The sequence below is a fragment of the Pseudorasbora parva genome, chromosome 21 (genome assembly GCF_024679245.1).
Source record: "Pseudorasbora parva isolate DD20220531a chromosome 21, ASM2467924v1, whole genome shotgun sequence".
Classification (NCBI taxonomy): Eukaryota; Metazoa; Chordata; class Actinopteri; order Cypriniformes; family Gobionidae; genus Pseudorasbora; species Pseudorasbora parva.
In genome coordinates this window covers 1,995,703-2,008,556 of record NC_090192.1, presented here as the reverse complement: position 1 = coordinate 2,008,556, position 12,854 = coordinate 1,995,703, and the positions used below count along the sequence as shown (strand labels likewise).

Genomic DNA, 12,854 nt, shown 5'->3' with positions numbered 1-12,854 from the left:
ATTAAGACCCTTATAAAGTATTAAAAAGTCTTATCACGGCTATATTAAGTCTTAAATTTTGAAAGTATTTTGTTCAAGAGTTTGACTCCAAAAAGTATTTATGAATATATTTATTTTCATCCCCATAAGTATTAAAAAACAACGGTGTGCTCAGTCTGAGATCGGCTCGGAGCGCGCGAGCCAGGGATGGACATTAGCGCCGCCACCAGCCAATTGCGGCTGATTTAGAGTTGTGGCGGGTAAACTCGCTTCACCTACCGAGCTGTTTCACCTCTTTGTAAACTTTGTTCAATGCATGCGAGTGCTGCCGTATGTGCGCATATGACCAGTCGTTTTGACTCGCGTGAAGACGCGCTGTGAGACTCGCGCGCGCTGAGAGAAGATCTGACGCTGTGCATCATCCGAGAGCGCGCGCTCGTCTCACAGCGCACAAATATTGAGTTTTCTTTGAAGTCTTGCGCTTAAATGGACAAACTCACACAAGAAGTATGTCATCATGTCCATCTTGATGAGTATCCTAGCAGACATAGTCTGAATATGCCTTAAGTGAACTGTATAGTGTGCACAGTCGAGACAGACGAGCATATCCCTGCATCAGGTCTTAAAGGCGCAGTAGCCTTTACTGCTGCCTGAGTGATGTCCTTATATTTAGTTTGACATTAAACAATGCTCTTGATTGAATAGCTTTTGTAAGTTTAATAAGGATTAATCTTTCATTTAAACAGTTAAATATGCAGTTATTTTACATTTGATTACTTTTCAATTTCTGTACCTTTCTGCAGGCCAGTAGGCATGAACATTATTATTTAATGAACACATGAGTGAGGTCGAGTTAAACATTTTAGTTTAAATTTTATTTTTCGGTTTTCGGCTTTGGTTTTTTCTTTTTTTGGTTTCGGCCAAGAATTGTGATTTCGGTGCATCCCTACTGACAATGTTCTGCTCGGTGTGTTGTCAACACGCTTCAAAGATGCCAAAACGAATAGTTTCATTGTTGGGACTAAAAAATCTAAAACTGGAAGCCATTGTAGAGCTTGTAGTATTAATATTCACGTGCAGTTACACATTGTCAGTTAAAAACAAAAAAGTGGCTGGTAAAAACATTGAGTGGTAGACTTTGAAAAAAGTTAATCTCCATCCCTGGCGAGCGCTGTCTACGGGTGACGTCGTGTATTTTGTGAAATGCGCAGTTAGGTGATGTGTCGCCCTCCATACGTTGCGAAACAGATATGCAATATAAACGATACAAAATTGGCCTACGATAGAGATTTTAAGTCTACATTCGACTACAACTGTTTATTAAAAGTTTGTTGCCGATTAGAACTTGAAGTGCGATGAGGTCTTAAAATATTTTGAGAAGGTCTTTAAAAAGTCTTAAAAAGGTATTGAAATTAACTTCAGGATTCCTGCATATACCCTGTATATTGCATTTCTGTCAATAGATCCTCATACACACTGCACCTTTAAATGTTAAATGCTTACGATTCAAAATGTGAATTATAAAACTGGATGAGCTACAGTTGAAGCTAGTGTTAAATGTCAGTTTCTATCAATTCAATTCATATTATTTCAGAATCATATATTAATTGGGAAAAAAAATGTGAATGTGTAATATTTTTAAAATTACTACTTAACATCGTGTCCTAAATACACGCGACGCGGCGCCGCGACACGCAATGAAAGGCAGCTTCTCCATGTTAATTCGAGGTTTTGTCCTAACCTGCCGCGACGGCAACACGCGATTATTATTTCTGTGATGTCGCAGCTGGAACAACAACACAAAACATGGCAATGTTCATCTCAGGTAGTGTTTATGTGCTTTATTTAATGTTAAAAGTGTGTAATGTTACTTTGAATATCATTTAGCGCTCCCAGCTTTGTCATACTAAAGGATAATTCACCTCACATCTTGGAATGAAACACATTGAAACGAAAGCGTTCAAACTGTGAACAACAAACAAGTATATTCTATGACAAGGATTGTTTTAGTAACTCTGTTCTGATTGGCTGTGGTTTTTGATTGATTTGTTGCATCTTGTAGTCACGTCGCTTCTGGTGTGGACAGACAAGTTGCCTTTTGCTGGAATCTTATCGCGTCGCGTGTAGTTAGGACACGATGTTACACTTAATAACATCAGTTTACAACATTTATTATGTGACGTGAATCCATGAATACCATTTGCATGTGATAAAATCATAATCATAATACTCAAATACCTTTTTGCTTTTCTAATGTATAGAAATCCTTTGACGCCCATCCTCGTAAGGAGAGCCAGGTGAGGCAGCTGGCCTGGGATGGAGACGGCATCTGGCTGTCCATCCGCCTGGACTCGACCCTCAGGCTGTTCCACGCACACACATACCAGCATCTGCAGGACGTCGACATCGAGCCGTACGTCAGCAAAATGCTAGGTGAGACTCCATTAATAAAACATTACAGAAATCTCTTTTTAATGCTACGGTCAGACTGAACACGAATGTTTATAGTAGTAAACATTTTGAATCCATTCGCGTGTCCGCAGCGAATTTGACGCGCGTAGAAATCGAACATTTAAAGCGTAATTGCGTTCAAGGCACTCCATGAGAAATGTCATAAAACACCACACTGCCTCTTTTCATTTTCATAAGAAAAAAATTTAAGCTTTAGCAGCCACACAAATGTAGTTCAGCCAACGCACTAACGTTACTTGGATCTTCACTGCATGTATATTTATATCCTTAAAAAATATAGTTATGAAACTTCACTTTGCCCTCTGTCAAAATTATTTGGTAGGCAACAATAGATTCATTAGACCACAGATCAGCCATTAGATGTACACAAGACGAATTATATCTCATGTTTAACCACTAAAGACATCCGAGCCAGTGGCAAACGCCAGAAGGACTGGCCGAGGAAAGGCTGCTCTCGCTGGGGTTAATGAGCCCTGAGCACCCGCTGATCGCCTGGAGCTCACAACTACAAAAACGCAAGATCATTTCATTTAAATAGGTGCTGTCTTTATACATAAACCACATATTTTAGCTTTAAACAACTACATTATCAACTGAAAAGCAATAAAACTACATTTAGTTACAAAATAAAAGTATTTTTTATCATGCAGGCTGTCTCATCATGTCACTTTACCACTTGACAGCAGCAAGCAGGCTCTTAATTGGTTAACGCGGCGCGAATTGAGGCCAAAGTTAAAAAAATTCAACTTCAGACGCAAATTTGCTTCAAACACGTGAATGCACAAAAAGCAACACTTGTGCAAGACGCTCAATTCGCTTCAAATTCGCGTTAATGAGGCGGAATCGCGTCCATCACGCCGCAGTATCTTCAGACGCGCGTCAACACGCCTTTCCATTGACTTAACATGGAAATCATTCACTTCAGACGCTCTATTCGCGTTCGGTGTGAACGTACCTTAAGAAACTACAACAAACGGCTGGTCAGGGCTACAACGAGTTAGTGACATCACTAACCCTAACATTTGCATAACTCCGCCCCTGGGGACATGTTGAGTTGCTGTAGTCGAGCACATTTGGGAGTCCCTGCTCTCTCTTCATCTGCAGATATTATAACCGTAATTAAACTAAACTATCCCTGTTCTCTCTTCATCGGCAGATATTATAACCGTAATTAAACTAAACTATCCCTGTTCTCTCTTCATCGGCAGATATTATAACCGTAATTAAACTAAACTATCCCTGTTCTCTCTTCATCAGCAGATATTATAACCGTAATTAAACTAAACTATCCCTGTTCTCTCTTCATCAGCAGATATTATAACCGTAATTAAACTAAACTATCCCTGTTCTCTCTTCATTAGCAGATATTATAACCGTAATTAAACTAAACTATCCCTGTTCTCTCTTCATTAGCAGATATTATAACCGTAATTAAACTAAACTATCCCTGTTCTCTCTTCATCAGCAGATATTATAACCGTAATTAAACTAAACTATCCCTGTTCTCTCTTCATCAGCAGATATTATAACCGTAATTAAACTAAACTATCCGTGTTTTCTCTTCATCGGCAGATATTATAACCGTAATTAAACTAAACTATCCCTGTTCTCTCTTCATTAGCAGATATTATAACCGTAATTAAACTAAACTATCCCTGTTTTCTCTTCATCGGCAGATATTATAACTGTAATTAAACTAAACTATCCCTGTTCTCTCTTCATCTGCAGATATTATAACCGTAATTAAACTAAACTATCCTTGTTCTCTCTTCATTAGCAGATATTATAACCGTAATTAAACTAAACTATCCCTGTTCTCTCTTCATCTGCAGATATTATAACCGTAATTAAACTAAACTATCCCTGTTCTCTCTTCATCGGCAGATATAATAACCGTAATTAAACTAAACTATCCCTGTTCTCTCTTCATCGGCAGATATTATAACCGTAATTAAACTAAACTGTCCCTGTTCTCTCTTCATCGGCAGATATTATAACCGTAATTAAACTAAACTATCCCTGTTCTCTCTTCATCAGCAGATATTATAACCGTAATTAAACTAAACTATCCCTGTTCTCTCTTCATCAGCAGATATTATAACCGTAATTAAACTAAACTATCCCTGTTCTCTCTCCATCGGCAGATATTATAACCGTAATTAAACTAAACTATCCCTGTTCTCTCTTCATCTGCAGATATTATAACCGTAATTAAACTAAACTATCCCTGTTCTCTCTTCATCTGCAGATATTATAACCGTAATTAAACTAAACTATCCCTGTTCTCTCTTCATCGGCAGATATAATAACCGTAATTAAACTAAACTATCCCTGTTCTCTCTTCATCGGCAGATATTATAACCGTAATTAAACTAAACTGTCCCTGTTCTCTCTTCATCGGCAGATATTATAACCGTAATTAAACTAAACTATCCCTGTTCTCTCTTCATTAGCAGATATTATAACCGTAATTAAACTAAACTATCCCTGTTCTCTCTTCATCAGCAGATATTATAACCGTAATTAAACTAAACTATCCCTGTTCTCTCTCCATCAGCAGATATTATAACCGTAATTAAACTAAACTATCCCTGTTCTCTCTTCATCGGCAGATATTATAACCGTAATTAAACTAAACTATCCCTGTTCTCTCTTCATTAGCAGATATTATAACCGTAATTAAACTAAACTATCCCTGTTCTCTCTTTATCTGCAGATATTATAACCGTAATTAAACTAAACTATCCCTGTTTTCTCTTCATCAGCAGATATTATAACCGTAATTAAACTAAACTATCCCTGTTCTCTCTTCATCTGCAGATATTATAACCTTAATTAAACTAAACTATCCCTGTTCTCTCTTCATCTGCAGATATTATAACCGTAATTAAACTAAACTATCCCTGTTCTCTCTTCATCTGCAGATATTATAACCGTAATTAAACTAAACTATCCCTGTTCTCTCTTTATCTGCAGATATTATAACCGTAATTAAACTAAACTATCCCTGTTTTCTCTTCATCAGCAGATATTATAACCGTAATTAAACTAAACTATCCCTGTTCTCTCTTCATCTGCAGATATTATAACCGTAATTAAACTAAACTATCCCTGTTCTCTCTTTATCTGCAGATATTATAACCGTAATTAAACTAAACTATCCCTGTTTTCTCTTCATCAGCAGATATTATAACCGTAATTAAACTAAACTATCCCTGTTCTCTCTTCATCAGCAGATATTATAACCGTAATTAAACTAAACTATCCCTGTTCTCTCTCCATCAGCAGATATTATAACCGTAATTAAACTAAACTATCCCTGTTCTCTCTTCATCGGCAGATATTATAACCGTAATTAAACTAAACTATCCCTGTTCTCTCTTCATCTGCAGATATTATAACCGTAATTAAACTAAACTATCCCTGTTCTCTCTTCATCAGCAGATATTATAGCCGTAATTAAACTAAACTATCCCTGTTCTCTCTTCATCGGCAGATATTATAACCGTAATTAAACTAAACTATCCCTGTTCTCTCTTCATCTGCAGATATTATAACCGTAATTAAACTAAACTATCCCTGTTCTCTCTTCATCAGCAGATATTATAACCGTAATTAAACTAAACTATCCCTGTTCTCTCTTCATCAGCAGATATTATAACCGTAATTAAACTAAACTATCCCTGTTCTCTCTTCATCAGCAGATATTATAACCGTAATTAAACTAAACTATCCCTGTTCTCTCTCCATCAGCAGATATTATAACCGTAATTAAACTAAACTATCCCTGTTCTCTCTTCATCGGCAGATATTATAACCGTAATTAAACTAAACTATCCCTGTTCTCTCTTCATCAGCAGATATTATAACCGTAATTAAACTAAACTATCCCTGTTCTCTCTCCATCAGCAGATATTATAACCGTAATTAAACTAAACTATCCCTGTTCTCTCTTCATCGGCAGATATTATAACCGTAATTAAACTAAACTATCCCTGTTCTCTCTTCATCTGCAGATATTATAACCGTAATTAAACTAAACTATCCCTGTTCTCTCTTCATCTGCAGATATTATAACCGTAATTAAACTAAACTATCCCTGTTCTCTCTCCATCAGCAGATATTATAACCGTAATTAAACTAAACTATCCCTGTTCTCTCTTCATCAGCAGATATTATAACCGTAATTAAACTAAACTATCCCTGTTCTCTCTTCATCTGCAGATATTATAACCGTAATTAAACTAAACTATCCCTGTTCTCTCTCCATCAGCAGATATTATAACCGTAATTAAACTAAACTATCCCTGTTCTCTCTTCATCAGCAGATATTATAACCGTAATTAAACTAAACTATCCCTGTTCTCTCTTCATCAGCAGATATTATAACCGTAATTAAACTAAACTATCCCTGTTCTCTCTCCATCAGCAGATATTATAACCGTAATTAAACTAAACTATCCCTGTTCTCTCTTCATCGGCAGATATTATAACCGTAATTAAACTAAACTATCCCTGTTCTCTCTTCATCTGCAGATATTATAACCGTAATTAAACTAAACTATCCCTGTTCTCTCTTCATCAGCAGATATTATAACCGTAATTAAACTAAACTATCCCTGTTCTCAGTTCATTTTCAGAAAAGTTTCTCTAATTTTCAGTGTGTTTGTGTGTGTGTGAGTGATTGTGAGGTGATCATAGCTGCTAAACTGAGCTCTTGAAGCTCCGCCCTCTTCCTGAAGGGGGGCGGGGAACAGCAGCACATTTGCATTTAAAGGGACACACACATAAACGTTATAAAATGATCTATGGGGTATTTTGAGCTGAAACGTTACACACACACTCTGGGGACATTAGAGACTTATTTTGCATCTTGTGAAAAGAGGTGTTATAGGAGGAGTTCATGTCGTTCACATGACTGTATTATGTGTGTCACAGGCACTGGTAAACTGGGCTTCTCTTTCGTGAGGATTACGGCGTTGACGGTGTCATGCAAACGCCTGTGGGTCGGTACTGGAAACGGCGTCATTATCTCCATCCCTCTATCAGAGAGTGAGTGTGTGTCCAATCATCTCATCCACTGCAATGTGTAATAATGCTGCCTTCACATGCTATCGGAGGCTTCCTACTTCCCACTTCAGAAGTCGTGATTATGAGCTTGTTGTGTTCAGGCGCTTTCTTGTCGGAAAGAATGGAGGACGCCAGGTTCATACTTTTGTGCATCTTTGGAAAATGTTATTTTAACACTATAACCATTTCAGTCATTTCCCGGTCCCAGAAAATCATAATCACTGGCAAACACTAGCAGCACAACATTAAAGCATATCGTTTATAATCACATTCACAATAAAGGCATAATGTAGACAATAAAGGCTGCTTAAAGACTCAAATGGCAATCATTTTCAGCCATACATGATCCTGTTGTATAGCTGCTTTACCACACTATCTAGATAGTCAGCTTGCTCACTATTCTGGAATGATGGTCAACTAGATGCGATTTTCAATGTGTTTAAAATACACAATATGCTTACTCTGTACTGACTCGCGTGATCTTTTCAACGCAACCAACGCACTTTACAGAACAGAGCAAGAGCAGCATTTTTGCTTATAAAACTTAAACTCTTTTATTTTGTATCTAAATGAGCAATGGTTTGTCTTACAAGATAAGGCTGCTTAAAGGAAGTGTATGTAAGAATTTGGCCAAAACTGGTACTGCAGGTGTCTCTCCCTCCCTCTCCTCCTGACTCGAGGTTGCCAGATTGGCTGCAGGGTCAGCAGAACGTTTGTAGATCTGCAGCTGTGGGAACTAGAGCAGATCTGGCAACCCCAAACACTACTGACTTTGTGATTGGTCGATCGGTGGAGGGAGGAGCTTCAGGCCAAAACACAACATGACATCATCAACATCAGCTGAGGGCTGCAACAACAACTTTATAATGACAATATCCTGCCGGACTACTGTTGGCAGTGAGAGAAGTGTTTGACATTAACATGATTTCTTAATGTCTAGAGACATATCAGGGCCAGTTTATGATTCATTGAAATACATTTCTTACATATTGTTCCTTTAAAGCCTAAAATGGTAATAGGTTACAGCCATACTATCTAGATTGTCAGCTTGCTCACTATTCTGGAATGATGGTCAACTTCATGCGATTTTCGATGTGTTTAAAATACACAATATGCTTCAAATGATTATTAATTTATGTAAATGAGTACTATTTTAACGACAAGACAATGAAATTGTTGTGGGAAAAAATCTAATAAAACACCTGCCACAGCAGGAATTCGTCTCCCATCCGCCAATTTTAACTGTTAAGCCACGCCCATCTCAGGAACTTGGGTATCAAAATTATTTCCAAACTTCCCAGTGGTAAACACGACATCAGAGGGCGGTCATGTGCAATTTTTACCTCGCAAACTCGTATTTACGATAATTCAGATAGCACGTGAAAGTGGCATAAGTAACAAGTCTTTTTATTCTCACAACAGGAAGTAAAGATGCAGCAGCGTCATCGAATCGGCCCGGCGGCGCCATCCGCGTTTACGGCGACGAGAGCGGAGATAAAGTCACAGCCGGCACCTTCGTGCCCTTCTGCTCCATGGCACACGCCCAGCTGTGCTTCCACGGGCACAGAGACGCCGTCAAGTTCTTCACCGCAGTTCCAGGTAGAACAACTCATCTAACCAGAGCCAAAGGAGTGGGTTTAACTTGTGCTCAAAGTTGGAATATCACATAAAATATTTGTAAATAAAGTTTCAGTTGCATGTGCTCAAGAGGACAAAATCCTCACTTCCTGGTGCAAAATATCAGTAATAAGAAAGTGGCTCAGTTTCCCTCTGTCATAAATGAGTTCAGGTGAAACGCGATTAACACTTCCATGAACACACACACATGCGCAGTCATGTTCTTTTGTGTTGGGATGCTGATGTTAGGGAACACAATCGTGTGAGACTCTTCTGGAGAAACACACACACAATCTCTCTCTCTCACACACACTCACACATGTTTGTTTTTGTAAAATGTGGCCTAATGGTTTTTATACTGTAAAAACCCTATTTTCTATCCCCTTACACTGCCCTTACCCCTAAACCTACCCATCACACACACACACACACACACACACACACACACACACACACACACACACACACACACACACACACACACACTGCCCCTGCCCCTAAACCTACCCATCTCACACGCACACACACACACACTGCCCCTGCCCCTAAACCTACCCATCACACACACACACACACACACACACTGCCCCTGCCCCTAAACCTACCCATCACACACACACACACACACACTGCCCCTAAACCTACCCATCACACACACACTGCCCCTGCCCCTGCCCCTAAACCTACCCATCTCACACACACACACACACACACACTGCCCCTAAACCTACCCATCACAGGAAACATTCTGCATTTTTACTTTCTCATAAAAACTCCTCCTGTGTGATTTATAAGCCTTTTGTAAAGTGGGGACATGGGTAATGTCCTCATATTTCACCCTCTCCTGTAATACCTGTGTCATACCCATGGCATTATACACATTTGTGTCCTCATATGTCACAGAAACAAGCGCACACACACACACACACACACACACACACACACACACACACACAGTCATGTTCTCTTGTGTTGGGATGCTGTTGTTAGGGAACACAATCGCGTGAGACGCTTCTGGAGGAGTACACACAATCGCTCGCACACACACAAAAAAGAACTGTGTGAGACGCTTCTAGAGGAATTAACCCAAATCATTCTGATCACAGACTTTGACTCCGGCGTTTCAGAGCCACCAAAACAACATTTGAGATGCTGCTACGCCATTGGTCCACTGGTTAGGCCAAGTTAGCCAATCACAGCCTCTGATAAGGGTTTTATTGGGCATTTATTCAGTAAATGTGTTTCCATCATATCGTTCATCAAGCTGTCTTTTTTTGTAAACATTAGGGATTGGGGGGAAATTATTTATTATATGAATCATGATTTTGTCATCTACAGATGATTCACAATTTTTAAAAAATAAATAATTTTGTGTTCATTAACAAAATGACATAAAAGGTGTCACATGCATTTAGTAAGGTTAGAATAAAATGTATTGCATTGAAAGCTATTATCCATAAATTAAATGTTATTTTTAAAACAATATGTCATCGTATTAAATGTGCATTTAATAGTCTGTTTGATCAGTCGTGACCCCTGCACTGCAAAAAATGCTCTTCTTACTCAGTATTTTTGTCTTGTTTCTAGTCCAAACATCTAAAAATTCTTACATTAAGAAACATTTACTAGACAAAGCAAAGTAATCGTCTTGTTTTGGGGAAAAATAACTCAAAATGAAGAGAGTTTATGCTTAAAATAAGATAAATAATCTGCCAATGGGGTGAGAAAAATAATCTTAATTCAAACAGAAAACAAGATTATTTCCAGATATTTTTTTAGGTCCAAACCCACCTGTTTAGCAGAGCTTTTGATTGATTTGTTACTTCTTAAATAATTTACTTATTTGTTTATTGTTGTTGATTGTTTTAATTCTGTAGCAGTTTGAGATTTTGTTTAATATAAAGTGCATTACAAATAAAATGTATTATTATTATTATTATTTATCTTATTTTAAGCAAAAACTCTTAATTTTGAGTTATTTTTCCCAAAACAAGACAATTACTTTAGCTTGTCTAGTAAATGTTTCTTAATGTAAGAATTTTTAGATATGTTGACTAGAAACAAGACTTTACTAAGTAAGAAAAGCATTTTTTGTCGAATTGAATCCAGAGATTCCAAGCGATTCCCGCCCCTAATGAAAGGATATTTGTGCTGTTCTTCAGGACAGGTGGTTGCGTCTGCGGGTTCAGGGGTCGAGGCGTCGGCTGACGAGTCTCCTGCTCCAGAGCTGATGAAGTCTGTGCTGGTCATGAGCGGCGGTGAAGGATACATCGACTTCAGGATGGGTGAGACGCATATCTATATATCTTACAGATGACGAGAGCTGCACTGCAAAAAATGCTTTTCTCACTTAGTATTTTTGTCTTGTTTCTAGTCCAATCATCTAAAAAATAAAAAAACAAGAAGTATTTACTAGACAAGCATAAGTAATTGTCTTGTTTTGGGGAAAATAACTCAAAATGAAGAGAGTTTTTGCTTAAAATAAGATAAATAATCTGCCAATGGGGTGAGAAAAATGATTTCGTTTTCTGTTTGAATTAAGATTATTTTGCTTTCATCATAAAAGTGACATAAAAAGGCAGAAATGAAAGCCTGATCACTCACTCTCTTCCCTCTCTCTGTCGTATCGTAGGGGATGAAGGAGGAGACACAGAAAACATGGATGAGCCCACACTGAAGCTGCAGCCCTTCCTGGCCAAAGCTGAGCGCAGTCACCTGATCGTCTGGCAGGTCATGGCCAATGAGGAGTGACGTCTGACGGGCCTTTCACTCACTTCTGCTTTATTTAAGATGTTTTAAGCATTGGCTTATAGTATTTCTCTCATGCAAATCATGATTGTGAGCGAGGAAGGAAGTATTCTGTTTGTTTTGCGCTTTCACCAAGAGACCTTGGCAGGAGCGGGATGGCTAATAATGGGCCAAAGCACAACGGCCCACAATGCACTGCATCTCCAGCTTTTGTGTTCTGTGTAAATGGTTTGTGGGAAGGAAAGCGAGCGCAAATGCAATATCCTCATGTGAATGTCACCAAAGGTTGGACAGATGATTTTTATATCCCATTGATGGACAAATTAGCATCTAAAGAAGATTCTCTCTCCCTTAAACCATGTCAGAAACGTCGTCACGTTTTGCTCGTCCGCCGTCTTTTTTAACACTAGAGCAGTTTTCGCAGGGAAGCTACCGTGTAGATAAACGAGCAGACACAAAGGCATATTTTTATGAGACTTTTGTACGCGTCTTTTAGACTGTAATCTGCTGACGCTGCACTGCGGCTGATGCCGAGCTGCTTGGTTTGCAGTTGTTCGTCCTCTCCAGGAGAGCAGAAACAACTTCCTGTCGCAAACTAGCCATTGCAGTATTTATTTCCATGAACGAGCCTTTGCAGTTCAGAATGTAACTCTGTACATTGAATATAATTATATAAAAATACAAATATGTATATGAAACGTAGACTGCTTGATTTATTATTTTTTTAAAGGTGATGATAATGTAAATCAGGCGATTGATTGACTATGGATGGATCAATCTCAGCTGGCGATGTCTATGCACTATTTTATAAAGGACAGCAGGGGTGTGTGTGTGTGTGTGTGTGTGTTGTGTTTAGAAGAGTGTGTTTTGTGCAACCGTCCTACAATGACATCAGCATTTCCCAGTTTCCTTTACATATGTCCATCCTTCTTCATCTTAGCCTTAATCTATTAAACTGACATTTTTGG

At 38.4% G+C, this 12,854-nt stretch overlaps 1 protein-coding gene across 4 annotated transcripts in view; it reads left to right on the top strand.

Annotated features, from left to right (window-relative positions):
• Positions 1-12,577, top strand: part of spag9b (sperm associated antigen 9b) — a 112,808-nt gene extending 100,231 nt beyond the window's left edge. For all 4 annotated transcript variants that reach the window (XM_067430747.1, XM_067430746.1, XM_067430748.1 and 1 more), the window contains 5 exons: positions 2,241-2,412; positions 7,390-7,503; positions 8,944-9,120; positions 11,301-11,423; positions 11,771-12,577. In XM_067430747.1, coding sequence (XP_067286848.1) covers positions 2,241-2,412; positions 7,390-7,503; positions 8,944-9,120; positions 11,301-11,423; positions 11,771-11,889 — 705 coding nt within the window. In that variant the 3' untranslated portion in view covers positions 11,890-12,577. The remainder of the gene's footprint in view (positions 1-2,240; positions 2,413-7,389; positions 7,504-8,943; positions 9,121-11,300; positions 11,424-11,770) is intronic.
• The last annotated feature ends 277 nt before the right edge of the window (positions 12,578-12,854 follow it).